We start from the raw sequence: 20122 nt of genomic DNA, 5'->3' as shown, positions 1-20122 counted from the left end.
TAAAAGGCAAATTAACGTCTTCCTTCCTCACGACATCAGAAAACTGCGACCTTAGAGGACAGGGCAGAAAATAGTCTGAAACCACTCACCCCTTGATTCTTTTAATTAAATAGGGTCATGCTACAAAGAACTTTCGTAGAGACACATTTAGTAACATTTAGATATTGGGCAATACTTCCGCTGTTATCAAACTCTGTTGTTTTTTTCACCTCATCATCCCTGTCGTGATGCTCATTTGCATGTCTTAAGATACCTGCTGAATCCTGTTTTATAGCTAAATTCTCTGGGGCAGGAATTGTCTTTGTACACTCTTTAGTACGCATCAGTCTTAACATTCATTTTCAGAGTCTTTTAGGCATGCACTTGCAGCAGTATTTAAAGCACTAAAAGTCAACTGTTAGTTCCAAAGATGTACTTTATTTAATTATAAAGCAGATTGGTTAGGCATTAGCTCTTTGTTTTTATTCTAGATGTTCACTGTATGATCATCAGATCCTGCCTTCAGGACATATCTGCTTGAAGATGTATAAAGTTCCACCACTAGACAACAAAATTCAGATGCACAGAACAAGTGCTATTCACCAGGAACTCAAGAACTGTTGATCTAAACTGCAGCCAGTTCAAAGAAAAGTTCTAACTGAAAATGCAAATACAGTGCCAGCCCAGCCAGAACTGTTTGCCCAGAAGTAAGGTCCTTGACTGGTCTTTCTGAAAGACACCCCCATTAAAAGTCACCTCTGAACTATCTCAGATTTTGTATCAAAAACTCTGTTGTCACATGCGGCTATTTCAAAACAGACCTTGGATAAAAAACAGAACAAATGTTGTGTGAAGTTAACAAGTGGACTTTTATAACCTTTTCTTTATTCATGGCTACTTTATTCCATCACTTTTGCCCTTTTTCCAATTCAGGTCCTTGTCCCATTTTAAGCGTTTAATTTTCTATTGATAGGTACATAGCATACAGAGCCTGCAAAATTCGCACACATTTGGTAGAACTTGGTGGCAAATACAGCACGAGTTTCTGGCCCTGTCTCTACTTTTCTCAGGAACATGTAATAGAAATGATTCTGTCATTCATCGAAGCACAAACCATCTTTTACATTTTCAGAGTAACAATAGAAAATACAATCATATTGATGCAGTACAGAGAAACACTCCAGCACTACCACTTCCCATTCTGGTTCTCAGGTTGACCAACACTGTGAGGAAGAAACTTTACTTGCAGGATTCTTTTGTACACAAAATGTTTGCATTTATCAACATTTAATGTGCCTACGACCAATCTAAATTAAAATTAGAAGTTGAGGATTTTTTTCAGTTTCCTTTAAGCCTTTTAAGGCGAGTTCTCCATTTTGATAGGAGTGGCCCTCAAAACAAAACAGGAGGCCATAGGTGTCCAGGCAAGTGTTTTCACTACACACTATTCAAGTCAGCAAGGGTATATTTTTAAGCATACTTCAGAGATGGCAAAAGGATGCTTTCTACACGGGCAGTGACAAAGTTATCAAACTAATCTCCTGTCCAGGACCATAAATTAGGTACTGTGGGACAGATAAGTAAATTACAGTTGTGGTATTCTGTAGCAATGAATCTCACACAATTCACTAGAAACAAGCAGTCAGATGAGGATATCCTCATTGCTCCTAGACTATTACTTATTTTTAATGAGAGAAGTCTGGGTTTATCAAAAGAAGATTTGCCTCTAAAAAGTTGTGACATGCAATTCCCAACTAGTTTCAGTGCCAGAGCTAAAAATGACTGTGGTCAATGGTAGTTAGAACATTTACAAGGCTTCCCCACATTACCAAGTTTTAAGGTTACAACTCTTAGGCACAATAATTGCTTCCCCCTGGAGAAACCTACACTGACCTGAGTTTTCAGCTTATGGAAGGGAAAGCATTTCTAACCTCTATAGAAACTAGGCAACAGTCTCAAGCCAATATTCAGCATTTGACAAGACCTAGCTTAGTTTACAAGACATTTGGAAGGAGAGACACCTTTGTAAAAATACACTGAAAATGCCTCACCAAATATGCCATATTCCAAAAAATATACAAAACTGAACACATTAAACACTGTTTGTGCTTACAACCATAATTAATGAACTCCAGCATCAGAGGGAGAGATTTCTCTCATCTAATCCACTGCAGAGGAGTTGCAAACACAAAATATATGGAAAAAACATCCCTTCCAATACATAGCCCTCCCCCCATGTCTATTTATTGAAACCTATAAAGGCTTCAGATCTATCATTCCTGCAAGGGGATGAAAAATTAAAGAGCTGTCAAACTAAATCCAATTCAGGAAGTTGGTTTTCCTAATAAGTAATTAAAAATAATCCATTTTCTTTAAAAGTGTTTTTGCACATTTTCCAACATTTATAAAACACAAACAATATGCTAAAAAGTGAACAAAAGGAAATGCACTTTGGAAACATTATTAAAATACATGTTCCTATAGCATGATGTGCCCGAGTTTGTTTTATTTCTTTTCACCTGACTGGATAATTCAAGAATACGCCTTCCCCTTTCCTAGGTCCATGAGAAGCTGGGTTTAGAAAAGAAGAGCTCCCATGCTCCCAACTTCACTCTGTTCCTTTACAAAAATTTCAAAGTACTGGTAAATGATAGTAACAGCTAGCAAGATTCCAGTTCCAGACCCAATTGCCCCAAGGAAGTCTGCCAGGACAGAGAGAGCACCAATGCAGAGACCACCAAATGCAGCAGCTGTGGGAATGTACCTGTAAAATACAATGGTAAAAGGAAAGTAGTCAGTCAGACATTAAGCTACCTTTCGCACCAGGGATTGGTATTCCTGTAGGTACAGTGGTCCCCAAACTTGAGGGTCATGCCCCGCCACACTGTAGTCCTGTCCATGCCCCCACTGCAGCCTGAGATGTGGCCAAGGGAAAAGGGGGTCAAGGCTGGGGCCATGGGCCAAAGCTGGGGGCGGGAGCAAAGTTGCAGCCGGGTTGTGATGGACCCATGGCCAGGTGCGGCTCCGCTCCTGGCCTTGCCCCCAGCCTCAGCCCTGGGCTGGGAATGGAGCCATGGCCAGTGGTCGAGGCTGGGAGTGGAGCCAAGCCGAGGCTGAGGACAGGGATAGGTGCAGGGCTGGGAGCTGTGGACGCGGCTGGGGGTGGGACCAGAGCAGAGCTGGGGGCGGTGAGGGTCTGGCTGGCACTCCCCACCCCCGTGGGGGCTGGCCCAGGCCCCACTGTGCCCCCCCCCAAGGGTTCCTTCACATCCCTTAGGGTGCCATGCCCCACACTTTGGAGAGCTCTGCTGTAGGATATACCTAGCTGGGAGAACAGTCTGAATCGAAGAGGTGAGTGTTTTCTATGAGGGAAAAATCAATCCCATTAAAAGTAAGAACAGGGAGCTAGACCTCATACAACTAGGCACCTTAAATATTTTTTAAGCAGCTCCCCTGAAGTTTAAGATAAACTATTACAAATAAAAACCAAGGCCCTCAGTAACAAAACACCCTCTTCCTCCCTGGTCCAGCAAGCCAAGAGGAGGAACATACACTAGGCTAGGCATACTAGGCAACGGGGCCCAAGCATGGCCCAGCTGAGGACAAACATTGCCAAGCTGCCTGGGAATGGAATGGAATAGACTGCAACCAGCCACATCTTTAAACACAATGGCAATTGGGTCCCAGGAAATACTCCATCTCATTTCAAGTGGCTTACAGCTAGGATTGAGATGGGGCAAATCAGACTGGGACCTGTAGTCTCGCCACATATTACACCTCCATATTAGAGATAAGAACTGCAGTGGGAAGCACTGCAGAACTCAAAGGGTCACTTTGTGCCCCACCGCTGCATCAAGTAGTTTATTAAATATTTGTTTGGGATTTAAAACAAAATCATTTAGAAGACTGTAGCTCTTACCCATAGAGGTATGTAACCGAGACATCTGCAACTATGATTAATAACATTTACTGTAAAAGATTAATGTTTATGCAACACTTTGAAAATGTAAAGTGCTGAATCTATTACTAACGATGCAGTAAAAATGAATGAAAATTGTTGCGTGCATGCAGCCACATCTCAAGTTTTATCTTTCAGGCTTTTGCAGTCCTCACAACCACCAGCAGACTCAAGACCCGGGGTTCTCAAACAGGGGGTCGCGACCCCTCAGGGGGTTACAACCTTATTACGGGGCGGGGGGGTCACGAGCTGTCAACCTCCACCCCAAACCTGACTTTTCTCCAGCATTTATAATGGTCTTAAATATATATATAAAAAAGTGTTTTTAATTTTTAAAGGGGGGGGGGATTGCACTCAGAGGCGTGCCATGTGAAAGGGGTCACCAGTACAAAAGTTTGAGAGCCACTGCTCAAGACCAATTAGAATAACTACTTACAAAGTTAGGTGATTCCATACCCATCACCCTGCAATGGAGGACTTTTGGAGGTAACTGGGCCAGCTGATTGCTAGGCTGTTTGTGTGAGAGCTTTTATATTGATGCGAGGAACCATATGTTTGCATGCTCACACCATGGCTGTCAGCAAGGACTGAACCCAGGACCTTCAGCACCAGAGAGACAGGTCTACTACTAAATCCTTCAGCTGTGAAGTAGCAGTAGACTGCAGTGTTTATAGGCCCAGCCTCCAGCAGGAGACATGACCTTATGCAGTAGGCTAGCATATCACCCTAGGACTGAGCTTGAAAGGACATCCAAGTTCTAATCTTCTGAAGACAATGCTTATTGTAGCACTGATATTACATGAACAGCAGTATATTCCACACTTGGTACATATAGCCACTGACATATTTGTAGCTCACCTGTTTAGTTCGTGGACCATGGAGGTTTCTCTGTGGCCCCTCATTACCATCTGTTGCTCTTTTAGTTGTTTGGCAACCTGTATTGAGCCAAGAAATTTAGTTTCATTTTTTTAGGTTAATTTCACAGAACCACCTAGCTATCTGGAATTAAAAGCATGACATTTCTGTGATTACATATCAGCCATCTTCCAAGAAACAGAATAAAAACAAAGTGGAGCTTTTCCCAATTATTACGTTTAAAATGTAAGATGCCTTGTTCCACTACTCTAAGCCATGATTAATAGAGTGACACACAAGCAAAACCCAACCAAGATCTGTACAGAGCTCCAGGTAGGACCTCAGTCACATTTGGCAGCAAGCAGCCAGATCCATCCCAAATGAAAATGTTCATTGTGTGTATTCCATTTCTTTAATTATTCCTCATGATGCAAAAAGCTATTTCTTCCTAACTAAAACCTGCCATACTGTCAGCCATTTTACCATCTCCAATAGCTACAAGCAATGCAATTTAAGAATGAAATATTTTGTTCTTGAGTGTTACACATCTGAATGACTGAAGCTTAGATAGACCAGCTACTGGTATGTAGATGCGCTGAAATATTTTTTAACATACCTCCAATTAAGGGAATCTGAAAAACAACTACTTCCAGTTATCAGTCCCCATAAAGATCATAGAAGATTAGGGTTGGAAGAGACCTCAGGAGGTCATCTAGTCCAACCCCCTGCTCAAAGCAGGACCTACATCAACTAAATCATCCCAGCCAGGGCTTTGTGAAGCTGGGCCTTAAAAACCTCTAAGGATGGAGATTCCACCACCTCCCTAGGTAACCCATTCCAGTGCTTAACCACCCTCCTAGTGAAATAGTGTTTCCTAATATCCAACCTAGACCTCCCCCACTGCAACTTGAGACCATTGCTCCTTGTTCTATCATGTGCCACTACTGAGAACAGCTGAGCTCCATCCTCTTTGGAACCCCCCTTCAGGTAGTTCAAGGCTGCTATCAAATCCCCCCTCACTCTTCTCTTCTGCAGACTAAATAACCGCAGTTCCCTCAGCCTCTCCTCTTAAGTCATGTGCCACAGCCCCCTAATAATTTTCGTTGCCCTCCGCTGGACTCTCTCCAATTTGTCCACATCCCTTCTGTAGTGAGCAGGGGACAAAAATTGGACACAATACTCCAGGTGTGGCCTCACCAGTGCCGAATAGATGGGAATAATCAATCTGCTGGCAATGCTCCTACTAATAAAGCCCAATATGCCGTTGGCCTTCTTGAAGAGCTTGTTTTTTCCAGGCACAGAAGTATTAAAATACGGTGTGTATGTTTTTAATGAGATAATTACCCTCACACAGTGCAGCTGTCATCTGACCACTATGCTCCAAATGTAGTGCTCCAGGCTACGCACTATGCTCCTTATGAAGAAGTTTCACTTTCATATTGTTCTGTTTCTATCTATGCGACTCAAGTGATATTCAAGCATCTCAGACATCTCTATTCCTACACCACCCACCTAGGGTTTTTTGGGAGGGTCTGGGTGAGGCCATGTGATCCAGTGAATAGGGCACCAAATGGCAATCAGGAGATCAGGGTTTTACCTGTGTGCCTGTTTTCCCCTCTGTAAAATGGGGACAGAAATGCTTACCCAGCTTTTAGTGCTTTGCAATTCACAGCCAAAAAGGCACTCCACATAAGTGGTGATATTACTAAGAGGTAAGTCTGGCACTAGGCCTATACTGTCCATTTCACAATATTACTGCTGAGGAAGTAATTACTGCAGAATAATTCTCCTGGTTTTATCCTGTAAACCTATTTCTTTAACTTACATCTTTGGCAGAGGAGCCAGAAACTTCAATCCATGTCTTGGAGAAGAAAGCACAGGAGCCCAACATAAACACAATATAAACAACTGCATGGACAGGGTCTTCTAACACCGAACCGAAGGACTCAGGGGGTGACAGATAATAACAAAGTCCACCGACTGGATAAGAGCGAGCAGGGCCTCCAGATGAAGTATCCTGAAAAGAAACAAATAGATTTGTACTGTTTAGTTTTGTGTCCTTATTTGTTAGCAGTTAGACTAACCCTGGTTAAATGTATCATCTCTTCGTTAAAAGGTCGAGCTTGTGTGTACACATGGGCTGCACAAGGGAATTCAAGTTTCAGATTATGAGCAGTTTCTAAATTAAAGATAGGAACACAAGGGACAAATAAAAAAAATAAAATATACTGGGTTTGCAAGGGAGGAAAAAATAATAGCAAGCCACAGATTAAATACACATGGTAAATGTAGAAGACCATGTATTCCACAGTCAATAATGAAGGGAAAGTATCAGAGGGGTAGCCGTGTTAAGTCTGGATCTGTAAAAAGCAACAAAGCGTCCTGTGGTACCTTCCCATGCATCTGACAAAGTGGGCATTCACCCACGAAAGATTATGCTCCAATACATTTGTTAGTCTATAAGGTGCCACAGGATTCGGTTTTCCCTTCATTAAAAAGCAACATCACATGTTGGGCTGTTAGTCTCAATGTGCATAATTTTGCCAGGGAAAGTGTCACTATGTTTACAGAGATCACGTGCGAAGCTGGGCGTTCTAGTGCATGATGTACAACAGGCTACAGAAAACAGGTGGATACTTACAGACCAGGTGCCCAGCAGGCTAACCAACAAGTTGCCACTGAAGCGAGCAGACAACATCTGGGAGATCACATACAGATTAGATACCAAGGCAGACTGAAGAATGATGGGAATATTGGAAGTATAGAACAGCTTGATCGGGTAAGTGTTGTACTGGCCACGGTAGCGGGCAGATTTGATAGGGAGGTCCACTCTGAAGCCCTGAAAAATGCCAAGTAAAAACCGCACTGTAACTGAAGTAAAACATGCAGACAGCACAGGCACCACACAACGTCTCAACAAAAATCTTGCCATGAACCATGTGAGTGTCAAACATTCTACCAGCTCAGCCCTCTATTTAAACCCTTCTGCCAAGACCTCAGACCAATTCAGATTGTTGGACAGGGTAGCTTAAATATGTGAATTTATGAAATGCCAAAATAGTCAAAGGTGAGTCTGAAATTGCAGGAAGAACTCAGCATAATGCCCAGAAGCGGAAATTTCAAAGCTACACACACAAAAACCCCTCATTTGCTACTTATTGGCCATTTTGCTGCAATAAATTCCAAAATGGACTCAGGTTTTTATGGGTTTATGGTATTTTCAGCAAAATGTTGAGGCATTTTTGGCAAGGTCTGTTAGTGCACATCCATCATCTCTCTCAGCCTACAATAATTCTCAAGCCTTTTGGAGGCCACAGAGAGCCAAGGGTGGAGTTCCAGCCTTTTCAGATCAAGTAACTGAAGCCCTGGCTGACATCTACTAGTCATTGGGAGTCTTCTGTATGCACTAAAAAGGTGAAGTTTAACTCTTCAGGCTGCAGAAAAAAAATCCATTTTTAAAACACCCAGCCATGTCCGTTCTCATTTAAAAAGCCACAAAAGAGCCTAAGATTTTGAACTTCTTAAATTCATATTTATCTTCACAATTGTCAACTTTTCTATGGAAGTATTGTCAGGATCTTACCCAAAATTTATCAGACTGCATTTGTACCAGGAAATAGATGACTTTACTATATCCACTGGCAGTAGTTTTAAACATTATTCTAGATTCTGACTGACCTGGAAGTAAATGACAACAGCAAAGACAAAAATGGTGGCAATCAGGTTCATGAGGTTAGGTAGGTTCTGGCGGTAGAAGGCCTCTCGGAGAGCTCTGACTTTGTCCGTACGAGTAGCCAGCAGATGGAACAGAGCAATAATGGCTCCTTCAAACTCCATTCCTTAAAATGAGAAAGGGAGAGGGGAAGGACAATGAGTTCAGGTACCTTAATACCTGAACTGAGACATTAACTAGGCTTCTGAAATACAATATTTAGGGTGGGATTATCAGAAGCACTTGCTGTTGGCCTAACGCTGATCCCACTAAAGTGAGTAAGGGCTTTACCATTGATTTCTATAGGATCAGTTAGACCAATGCTGAGCACTCTTGAAAAATCTCACCCTAAAGGCAATTCCTTTTATAAGAAACGTGAATAGAAGGAAGAATGCAATTGTCTTCATAGCGCAAGGTACGTCTGCTAATGCCATACAGGGATGGATTCCACACCATATGACTATTTTAGACATTGCCAAAGAACATACTAGAAGACAAAACAATGATTCTATAAAACACAGGGAACAAGAGAGATGTAAACAGCACACTTTATACCAGCAGAATTCAGAGCATCATGAAGCACTGAATTATCCAAAAAAGTTCTAGCAATCTGCACAAGAGAACAAATTTCTTGTTAGAAATCTAGGTTTTCCAGAGTACTTATCAGCAATAGACACAGAGCAAAACACAGCTGCATGGGATTAAAAGGGAAACAGAGTTGTAATCACTTTTTATGACAGAGCTACATTTCAAAGAAATGCATTGTTTTGTTTTCCTACTTTGAAGTTCTGTGCTTTGAGAACTCACTATCACAAAGCAAGCAATTTTTACTCTCCTGTCCTGCTGAAAAATCACACAGAAAGAAGAGCGTTCAAAATTTATGGACCCAAGAGTCTTAATAAGCAGCAGCTTGGATTCTGCCATAACTATGAATTCTGTGGGGAAAAAAACCATTGCCCTTTGAATAAAAGCGACATTTTGAAATGACAGACTCATAAGCCTCCCAGCAACCAATTCTGAAGATGAGGAACCATTAAGAAAGGGATAGATAATGCCACCACATAAATTCATGGTATGCCCACACCTTGAATACTGCATACAGTTTTGGTTTCCCCATCTCAAAAAAGATACATTAGAATTGGAAAAAGTACACAGAATGGCAATAAAAATGATTGGGGTATGGAACAGCTTCCATATGAGGAGACATTAAAAAGATTGGGACTGTTTAGCTTGGAAAAGAGACGACTGAGGAGGGATATGACAGAGATCTAAAAAATCATGAAAGGTGTAGAGAATGTAAATAAAGAAGTGTTCTTTACCCCTTCACATAACACAAGAGCCAGAGATCACCCAATGAAATTAAAAGGCAGCAGGTTAAAAACAAACATAAGGAAGAACTTCCTCATACAATGCAGTCCACCTGTGGAACTTGTTGCCGGAGATGTTGTGAAGGCCAAAAGTGTAACTGGGTTAAAAAAACAAGTAGATAAATTCATGGACAATAGGTCCATCAATGACTATTAGCCAAGATGGTCAGGGTCACAACCCCATGCTCTGGGTGTCCTTAAGCCTCTGACTGCCAGAAGCTGAGACTGGACAACAGGGGATGGATCATCAGTAACTGTCCTGTTCTGTTCATTCCCTCTGAAGCATGCAGCACTGGGCAATGTCAGAAGACAGGATACTGAACTAGCTGGACCATTGGTCTGAGCCAGTATGACCATTCTTATGTTGTTAAGATTACTGTTTCCTTAAATGTATTCTTTAATCAGAATCTGGAATGAAGAATGGCAAAGTCTGGTGGATGTATTCTGCAGACTTACAATGGACAATGCAAAGTAAATAGAGAACACTGTGGACTGAACACTTGATCATCCTATATTATAGAGTTACAGCTTATTTGCACAACTGAAATTAGTTGCTTTCCCGTAAGCATCCAATACTTCCATCTCCTCTCTCCCTGCAGTTCTTCGTGTCCCCTGTGGAATCTCATTCCCTATCCTTGCAACTGATGATGATTTGATTAGTCTTTGGAAAAAGTGCCACTCAAATCAACAATAAGGGTAGCTGCTGAGTGGCAGGAGGCACTCCCTCCCTCAAGCAAGGTAATATGCTGCCTAAATACAACTGATCTTAAACCTCTGGAGTCTTTTCTCACAGTATTTGCATTACACATGCATTTGCACCTTGCATACAAACTTCTCTATTATAATTAGGATTCCACTTGATAAAAATTACATGGGCTGAGAGGTCAGGAGCACTATTTATTTACTATTTCACTTAATTTCCTTATTTTTTTCTTTTGTGCATAGAAATACAACTTTTCTGTTGCTGAAATTCTCTGTGCTCTGGAAGGTTACTGTAGAAATTGCTATGTATGGGTTGGAGCTTTAGAATGTGGAAGAGTGCACATGAAGCTATTCAGATAATCTAGTCATCTTTCATATTACAGAATACTTAAATCCTAACACAACCAAAGAACACAGAGTATGAGTTACCTCGGCCTGTGTTCACAGTGGTGGGGCTGAATGCCTTCCATACAATAGTCTCACAGATGTTGGTAGCAATGAAGAGAGAGATGCCAGAACCAAGACCATACCCTTTCTGTAGAAGCTCATCCAATAGTAGAACTATCAGTCCAGCTACAAAAAGCTACAAGAAAAGAAACAGCATTATTTACTGGAGGCATCATCCTTTTTTATTTTCTGTAATAATGCTAACTTGATACAAATGTTTTGTTCCATTAAGGATGACAAGGAGAAGATCAGATATCCTCTTTGGTTGGCAGACACGTGTGCTTTCAATTCTCCTCACTCCTTTCCCATCACTCCATGAGGCTGTATAACTGCACCTTCTAGACTCCTTTAGGATAAAAGGGAAGTATGGTTTTGAGGAGTGATGTAGAAGGTGTGGTATAAAAGTTACCTGAATTGTGATAAGCAAACAGATACCAGCACCCATCTCAGATGGGTCTCCGTACATCCCCGTCATTACATAGACGATAGACTGACCAATTGTAATAATCATGCCAAACACTGTAAAAGAAGACAAAAAATACTGTCTGTTTATATGACATTTGCAGACCAGTGAAAAAGGGTAGCAGGGAGAAGGAGTACACAATAATTAATGAAATAGACATCTAAATGCAATGTCAAAATGAAGTTTGATCCCTGAAATCAGTCACCGGAAACTCTAAGATCAACAGAAACACTGCTCAGCAGTAATGAGAGAGAAAACTAATCTAAAACAGATGAAGCAACATTCTCAGTGTTAAACACTCTTGTTTGCAGGAAATATTTTTTAAAATAAAAGTAAAGCATTAAGCTGATACGTAAGCAGTTTAGGTGAGTTTTTCTTCAGTAAACAGATTTTGGAACTTAATTGTTCCTTGTATAGAAACAAGTTGTAGAGAAGATCTGACTAAAATTAACTGAAATCTGTATCTTGCAGAGAGAGCATAGCAACATTTACTGCTGAAAAGAGCCAACTTTAAAAGGACTTGAGTCTCAAGATGGTTCACACAAGAGGGACATCGGCAGCACAGAATTGCCTCACCCTTCTCCCACATCAAAATTGCCTTGATCACAGTTAGAGATCTGGGCGGTATTTGGGTCTCCATGGTCCATTTAATATTTGGCCTCTCTGCTGAGACTGCAGCAGGGACACCATCATGTGACAACCACTAAGAACTCAACTGAAGCTCATCAGATAATTTCACATAGGCCAAGAAACAGCAGACAATAAATCAGAGCACTGAAGTACTGACAAATTCAGATTCAAGAAATCTAACATCTGGGGAGGCCTACACATGAGATTCCAAGATTTTTCAGAGGATCAAGTTCACAACTTCCTTTGTTAATGTCAGGCCTCGTTCTAGATGAGCCTCCTTGATATGGGGGAGGGATAGCTCTGTGGTTTGAGCATTGGCCTGCTAAAACCCAGGGTTGTGACTTCAATCCTTAAGGGGGCCATTTAGGGATTTAGGGCAAAAATCTGTCTGGGGATTGGTCCTGCTTTGAGCAGGGGTTGGACTAGGTGACCTCCTGAGGTCCCTTCCAACCCTGATATTCTATGATTCTATGATATCAGCTGCTACTTACATTTCTGCGCCCCATTGAAGAGAGCTCTGTCTTTTGGAGTGTCCCCAACCTCAATTATCTTGGCACCAGCCAAGAGCTGCATGATGAGCCCAGAAGTGACAATGGGTGAAATACCCAACTCCATCAACGTTCCTGTCAGATGCAGAAAGCAGAATGACAGTTGTTGCAGTTCACCATTTCTAGACCCCCACAAAGTGCAAAGTTTGACTTTTCATTCCTCCCACCTCCTCATGGTACAGATAGAACAATAAGAGACACATGGCACTTCCTTCTGAGTCAGTTTAAAAAGAAAAGCTTTAGAAGGTAACTGAAGTTTGATGAAAATTAATTTGCTAGACAATGAATCACTCCTTAGTATCACATGCCCTGCATTAAAGTTACTGCTTTCTGGCGTACCTACGTCAGATATAAGATGGTGTAGAAATGGTAAAGCTTCACTCTCTTCCTTTGAAGGAGAGCATTCAAATATTTTTTGGTATAATCGGTCACTGTGCAACATTTTTCAGTGACATGCAAATCTCTGCACTTCCCATTATGCTACAATCAATCGATATCACCCAATACATATACACACACACACCTGAACTAGTATCAAATGGTGCATTGAAGTGATTGATACTGTATCTGATTTATATCAGCACAAAAAAGCTTCAATGAGCAACTGGACAATCGAGCAGCCAGCATAGGTTTTACTCTGTGTGACTGACCAAAGGTGTCAGTAAGAAAAAAAGTACAAAGAGATCTTATAGCTGGGAACGTGCATCAGAATACATGAAATGTACTGCAGGAGTTTTGTAACGTCTATTATATATGGGTATTTATGAGCTGTCTTGTTTCCACTTTCTCTGCAAAGGCTATTTGCCCTCCACTTGGATATATGCAATTGATAATGTGTCTATCCATATAAAATGTTAATGCATTTGTGCCAATTCCAATCCACAGATTTAGCATTTATTTTCTATTATGCAGTGTTTATTGCTCCAATCCAGATGTTTACTTCATGAGAAAAAAAAAATCTATAAACTAAGACTAAAATCCCAAATGTTCAAACAAACCAAGTTACACGGCCACTGGAAGTATAAAACCCTGCGCTGGCAACTGAGCTACCTGAAGCAGGATCTTACCTCTATTTGAAGCCAGAATCACTCTCATCCAGTAGAAAGGATCTGCTGAGTCTGATGACATGATACCAAACAGGGGAATCTGAATTTCCAAGCAATGAAAGTGAAGTGGGGTTAAATTAAAGCACTGACTTTGTTCTCCTTTTTATTTGAAAGGAAAATGAAAGAACGTTACAAACATACCTGGCAGCATACTAAGAAGATGAAAAGTGTGATAGCTGTCCATAGCACTTTTTCCTTAAATTGAATCTGAAGAAAAAGAGAGACACGAGTTAAACTGAATGGGTTGTCACTGGTCACAACAGCTGGTCTATTAAACAAGTCAGCTAAACTCTATAATGTAACTGCATACTTATAGTAAAATACTAGACAGAAGCAAATTACTAAATCCCTTTTCATCCCATCTACACTATATGAAGTCTAGAAGGAAAGATGGTAAATCTTTACTGAAACTTTCATCCAAGCAAACAATCTTATGCAAGCAGTATAAGGTAATTCCAGTACTGATCCACTGAAACGGATTCTTAGTTTAATGGCCTACCAAAAAAAAAAAAAAAAAAAAAAAAAAAAAAAAAAGCTCTCAGCAAAAATGCCAATCTAAGATTATTTGTTCAAATCAGTTGTTTTTAAGGGAGATGGGGGGAAAAGAAAGAGTATTTTGAATTTTAAGATACCATTTTTAGCTACTCTGAAATTAATTCTCTCTTAGATATATATCGTCATATACCTCAGGCCTTGCTGACACATAAGTTGTACTGCTTCAACTGTCCTGGTATAATTACAGCAGTACAACACCTACCGTGGATGAATTCATTCCAGTATAAAGATGACTTAGATTGGGTATAACTGTTCACACAAGGGCTATAATGGTGTAACTATTTCAGTTAAAAGTAGCTGCACTGCTGACAGTTACACTGATACAAAAACTGAGTGTAGACCACACCTTAGGCTTAGAAAACTTCTCTCTTATAAATAGAGTCCTGAAGGACATCTCAATAACATACCTTCCTTTCTGGCTTTTGAATTTCAGGCAAGATAACACAGAAGGGCTTGATAACTTCAAGAAATTTAACTGTAAAACAAAATCAAAAGTTAGATGGTAAAGTGAACATACAGATATGGAATTTATGGCAATCCTGAGGATTAGTTACTGACATCTTAAAAAATGGAAATTTCTAAATTTGCAAGGGCTAGGGCAGGGGTAGGCAACCTGCAGCACGTGAGCTGATTTTCAGTGGCACTCACACTGCCCAGGTCCTGGCCACCGGTCCGGGGAGGCTCTGCATTTTATTTTCATTTTAAATGAAGCTTCTTAAACATTTTAAAAACCTTATTTACTTTACATACAACAATAGTTTAGTTATATATTATAGACTTATAGAAAGAGACCTTCTAAAAACATTAAAATGTATTACTGGCACGCGAAACCTTAAATTAGAGTGAATAAATGAAGACTCGGCACACCACTTCTGAAAGGTTGCCGACCCCTAGGCTAGGGATTAGGTGGTCACCTCACCCTTATCTGTCCTAGGTACATCTGGCTAACTGCACTAACAAGGCAGTTGCACCTTTGAAAAAATGTGATAACAAATGACAAACTTAATGTACATGGCTGATTTGGGTGTTTTGTACTTTCTTGAGAATGATGAGGAAGAGAATTGTTAGTTTCACTAACTTATTTTGTTTTCTAGAGATATACTTTTCCACATCCTTCCAACTTCTGTTTGATGGTGGTTATTTGAGGCATAATGTGAATAACTGAATTTATGAGGAAGGTTGAAACTACTTTGGGGATGAATGATTGAACCTCCTGCAGGCACTGGTTAAACAGTTACTCAAACAATCCCACAAGATTTGTGTGTGAAACTGCTCACCAGCATGAGGAGGCTTATCCTTAGAAAGCAAGTGAGGTCTGAAAGTTATCTGAGCCTTAAGATTTAAGGAAAGGGGAGGTATCTATAATACAGGCCTGAACTATGAATTCTTCTTTCAGATTTAACACTTATAAAATAAACTGTTTTTCCAAGACAGGAACATTAGGTCCAAGGAAATTCAAAGGGAGGTAGGCTGACTCTCTCAGGACAACAGTCGAATCTCAGATTGCAGAAATTATGTGGTAGGATTTACTTCCTTTATATCCATTTAATGAAAGACAGCACAAGAGCACTGAAACTCGACCGCTTTCAGTAGCTCTGTGGAAATACGAAATTCATACTAAATGTACCCTGTTTAAGTCTAGACCAGAAACAGTTTACTAAATATTAAGCTATTAATTTCCAACAGAAATTTCTTGGACTGTGGTTTTTCACTTTCTGCAAATACCATATCTACCTTTTACAACAATTAAACCAAAATTCTTTTCCAGAACCTAACCAGTTCCTCCTCCTCTTGAAGCTTCTTTTAACTACTGACCATGACCCACTCAGCTTGTAGTTTCATTTTACTATGGTACTGCAACAGATGCCCTGGCACTCCTACTGACCTTTACACGATCCACAGGCAAGTGAAGTCAAGAGTACCTGTCAAGTCATCTAACCTGACCTCCTGGCATCATACAGAGCCTTCCTACCGTAAGAAAATTTGTATTTGCTACTTTGCATGCTGCTGAAAATTTCTTTCCTGATGTTACCAAAATTAGAATGCCCAGCTAATAAGAAAAGCCTAAGAAAAGGTAGAATGGATACCATCATGAGAAAGCTAACCCTGATCCTAATACAAGCAAACTTACAAGGCAGCAGAGACAGGAAAGAAAATGAGGAAAACTGTGTTCAACCGCTCAGTGTGTGCATTCATATTACAAGAAGATAATCTTGTTTTAACAGTTTGATAAAAGAATAAGATCTATAATGTGTCAAACAGCATTATGAGCCCAACCTGGCTCTCAGAAATGTAACCGCTTCAATACCCGCCATAGGGCCTACTGCCAAACACAGGCTAGTAGGGAAGAAAAGGCTCCTGGACAGACCCTGGGATGGCAGCACATTTCAGGAAGCAATAGCACCTCCCAGCCCCTGCACAAAGAGTACACTGCAGAGCGCTGCCAACCCGGGGCACAGCTGGGGGGAGAGGGGAGGAGAAGGGCAGCGGGGCGCTGCCAACCCGGGGCACAGCTGGGGGGAGAGGGGAGGAGAAGGGCAGCGGGGCGCTGCCAACCCGGGGCACAGCTGGGGGGAGAGGGGAGGAGAAGGGCAGCGGGGCGCTGCCAACCCGGGGCACAGCTGGGGGGAGAGGGGAGGAGAAGGGCAGCGGGGCGCTGCCAACCCGGGGCACAGCTGGGGGGAGAGGGGAGGAGAAGGGCAGCGGGGCGCTGCCAACCCGGGGCACAGCTGGGGGGAGAGGGGAGGAGAAGGGCAGCGGGGCGCTGCCAACCCGGGGCACAGCTGGGGGGAGAGGGGAGGAGAAGGGCAGCGGGGCGCTGCCAACCCGGGGCACAGCTGGGGGGAGAGGGGAGGAGAAGGGCAGCGGGGCGCTGCCAACCCGGGGCACAGCTGGGGGGAGAGGGGAGGAGAAGGGCAGCGGGGCGCTGCCAACCCGGGGCACAGCTGGGGGGAGGGGGGGGAGAAGGGCAGCGGGGCGCTGCCAACCCGGGGCACAGCTGGGGGGAGGGGGGGGAGAAGGGCAGCGGGGCGCTGCCAACCCGGGGCACAGCTGGGGGGAGGGGGGGGGAGAAGGGCAGCGGGGCGCTGCCAACCCGGGGCACAGCTGGGGGGAGGGGGGGGGAGAAGGGCAGCGGGGCGCTGCCAACCCGGGGCACAGCTGGGGGGAGGGGGGGGAGAAGGGCAGCGGGGCGCTGCCAACCCGGGGCACAGCTGGGGGGAGGGGGGGGGAGAAGGGCAGCGGGGCGCTGCCAACCCGGGGCACAGCTGGGGGGAGGGGGGGGGAGAAGGGCAGCGGGGCGCTGCCAACCCGGGGCACAGCTGGGGGGAGGGGGGGGGAGAAGGGCAGCGGGGCGCTGCCAACCCGGGGCACAGCTGGGGGGAGGGGGGGGAGAAGGGCGGCGGGGCGCTGCCAACCCGGGGCACAGCTGGGGGGAGGGGGAGGAGAAGGGCGGCGGGGCGCTGCCAACCCGGGGCACAGCTGGGGGGAGGGGGAGGAGAAGGGCGGCGGGGCGCTGCCAACCCGGGGCACAGCTGGGGGCGGGGGGAGAAGGGCGGCGGGGCGCTGCCAACCCGGGGCACAGCTGGGGGCGGGGGGAGAAGGGCGGCGGGGCGCTGCCAAGCCGGGGCACAGCTGGGGGCGGGGGGAGAAGGGCGGCGGGGCGCTGCCAAGCCGGGGCACAGCTGGGGAGGGGGGAGAAGGGCGGCGGGGCGCTGCCAAGCCGGGGCACAGCTGGGGAGGGGGGAGAAGGGCGGCGGGGCGCTGCCAAGCCGGGGCACAGCTGGGGGGAGAGGGGAGAAGGGCGGTGGGGCGCTGCCAACCCGGGGCACAGCTGGGGAGGGGGGAGAAGGGCGGTGGGGCGCTGCCAACCCGGGGCACAGCTGGGGGGAGGGGGGAGAAGGGCGGTGGGGCGCTGCCAAGCCGGGGCACAGCTCGGGGATCATTCAGAGGATCCTGACCGCTGCACTGACCACGCAGCAGGTTCCCCGCCCCGAGCCCGCCTCAGGAACCCCTCCATCGCCCCCAGCTCGCGGCCCCCGGCTGCGCGCCGACACTCACTCCCCATCTCGGCCGCTTTTGCTGTCCAAAGAGGGAGCCGAGGCCGGGCGGAGACGCCTGCTCACTCCGAGAGACACGTCAGTGCTCGAGCCCTACCGGCCCCCTTCCGCTTCCTGCCACGCACGGGGTCGCCGGGCGAGCTCCTCCGCGCAGGCGCTGCATACTTCCGGCACCCCCAAGAACTACAATTTCCCGGCAGCCATCGCCGCCGAGTCCCGCCCTGGCCACGGGCGCTATCATTCCCATCATGCACTGCGCCCACCAGATACCACAACACCCAGCATGCACTACGGCAAGACGCGCTTCGCAGACTATTCCCTTGTACCTATTGGACCCAGGGGACTGTAAGTCCCAGAATTCCATGCGCCTTCTTGGGACTAGGCTCTCTCCCAAAGTGACCCATGGCCTGCTGGGACTTGTAGTCTCCGCTTGTTTAGCCGCCATTTTAAATATGAGGGTCTAGGCACATTAGTTTTCTTACAGGAAGGGGCAACCTGGAAGTTTTAGAGGGGAAGGGGAGGGAGACGGGGAGGGGAACGGTTAGCTTTCAAAAATCATGAGGTTGAGCTGAGATTTAACAAAATAAATACATGCATGGCTTAGGGCTGCCAACTTTCTAATAGCACAAAACTGAACACCCTTGTCCCGCCCCCCGGGCCTGCCCCTGCTAGGCCCCTTTCTCTGAGGCCCCCATCCCCGCTCATTCCATCCCCCTCCCTCTGGCCCTTGCTCTCCCACACCCTCACTTGCTCATTTTCACCTGACTGGGGCAGGGGATTGGGGTGCGGGCTCCGGCTGGGGATGTGGGCTCCAGGGTGGGGCCAGAAATGACAGGTTCAGGGTGTGGGAGGGGGCTCCAGGCTGGGGTAGGGGTGCAGGACAGGGTGTGGGGTCTTTATAATAGCCCTTATGTTATTTGAAGATTGTTGTGAGGTCTTCTTTTCTCAAAATGAAACATGTCCAGTTTTTTTAACCTTTCCTCATAGGTCAGGTGTTCTAAACTTTTTATCATTTTTGTTGCTCTCCTCTAGACCCTCTCCACTTTATACTAAGGTTACCATAGCTATTAAATAAAAAAAGAGGACCCTCCATGGGCCCTGGCCCCGCCCATTTCCACACCCCAGCCCCGCCCCAACTCCGCCCTGACTCCCTCCCACTCCCAGCCACGCGGAAAGGGCTGCCCGAGCGCTACCGGCTTCACGGTTTGCCGGGCAGCCCCCAGACCCTGCGCCCCCAGCCGGCCAGCGCTTCCCCAGCGCAGCTGGAGCCCCCTTGCCTCCGGACCCTGTGTCCCCGGCCGGGCACTTCCCCTCCCGGGCTCCGGCGGCACAGGGTCCGGAGGTATGGGGCTGCCCAAAGCCCGTAGCGCTCGGCTCTTAAACAGAGCCGAAGAGTCGGGGAGGAGCAGAGCCGCCGCGGCTGGAGGCTCTGCTCCTCCCCTGACTCTTCGGCTCTGTTTAAGAGCCAAGCTTCCCCAGCGCTACCAGCTTTGGGCAGCCCCCATGCCTCCGGACCCTGCGCCGCCGGAGCCCGGGAGGGGAAGTGCCCGGCCGGCGGCTGGGGTCCGGAGGCAAGGGGGCTGCCTGAAGCCCATAGCGCTCGGGCAGCTCGGCTCTTAAACAGAGCCGAAAAGTCAGGGGAGGAGCAGAGCTGCCATTTTCCTGGACATGTTCGGCTTTTTGGCAGTTCCCCCCGGACGGGGGTTTGAGTGCCGAAAAGCCGGACATGTCCGGGAAAAAGA

General features: G+C 45.4%; 1 protein-coding gene across 1 annotated transcript; it reads right to left on the bottom strand.

Annotated features, from left to right (window-relative positions):
- Positions 1–397: 397 nt before the first annotated feature.
- On the bottom strand, positions 398–18490 carry SEC61A1 (SEC61 translocon subunit alpha 1). Its single transcript, XM_054033507.1, has 12 exons — positions 18382–18490; positions 14730–14797; positions 13909–13974; positions 13729–13807; positions 12605–12736; positions 11430–11539; positions 11003–11156; positions 8471–8631; positions 7434–7631; positions 6618–6809; positions 4796–4872; positions 398–2743 (listed from the first exon to the last, which is right to left on the bottom strand). The coding sequence occupies exons 1-12, from the start codon at positions 18386–18388 to the stop codon at positions 2557–2559; spliced, it is 1431 nt and encodes a 476-aa protein (XP_053889482.1). The 5' UTR covers positions 18389–18490; the 3' UTR covers positions 398–2556.
- Positions 18491–20122: the final 1632 nt, after the last annotated feature.

The sequence above is a fragment of the Malaclemys terrapin genome, chromosome 7 (genome assembly GCF_027887155.1).
Source record: "Malaclemys terrapin pileata isolate rMalTer1 chromosome 7, rMalTer1.hap1, whole genome shotgun sequence".
NCBI lineage: Eukaryota > Metazoa > Chordata > Testudines > Emydidae > Malaclemys > Malaclemys terrapin.
This window is presented reverse-complemented; position numbering and strand designations above follow the sequence as displayed.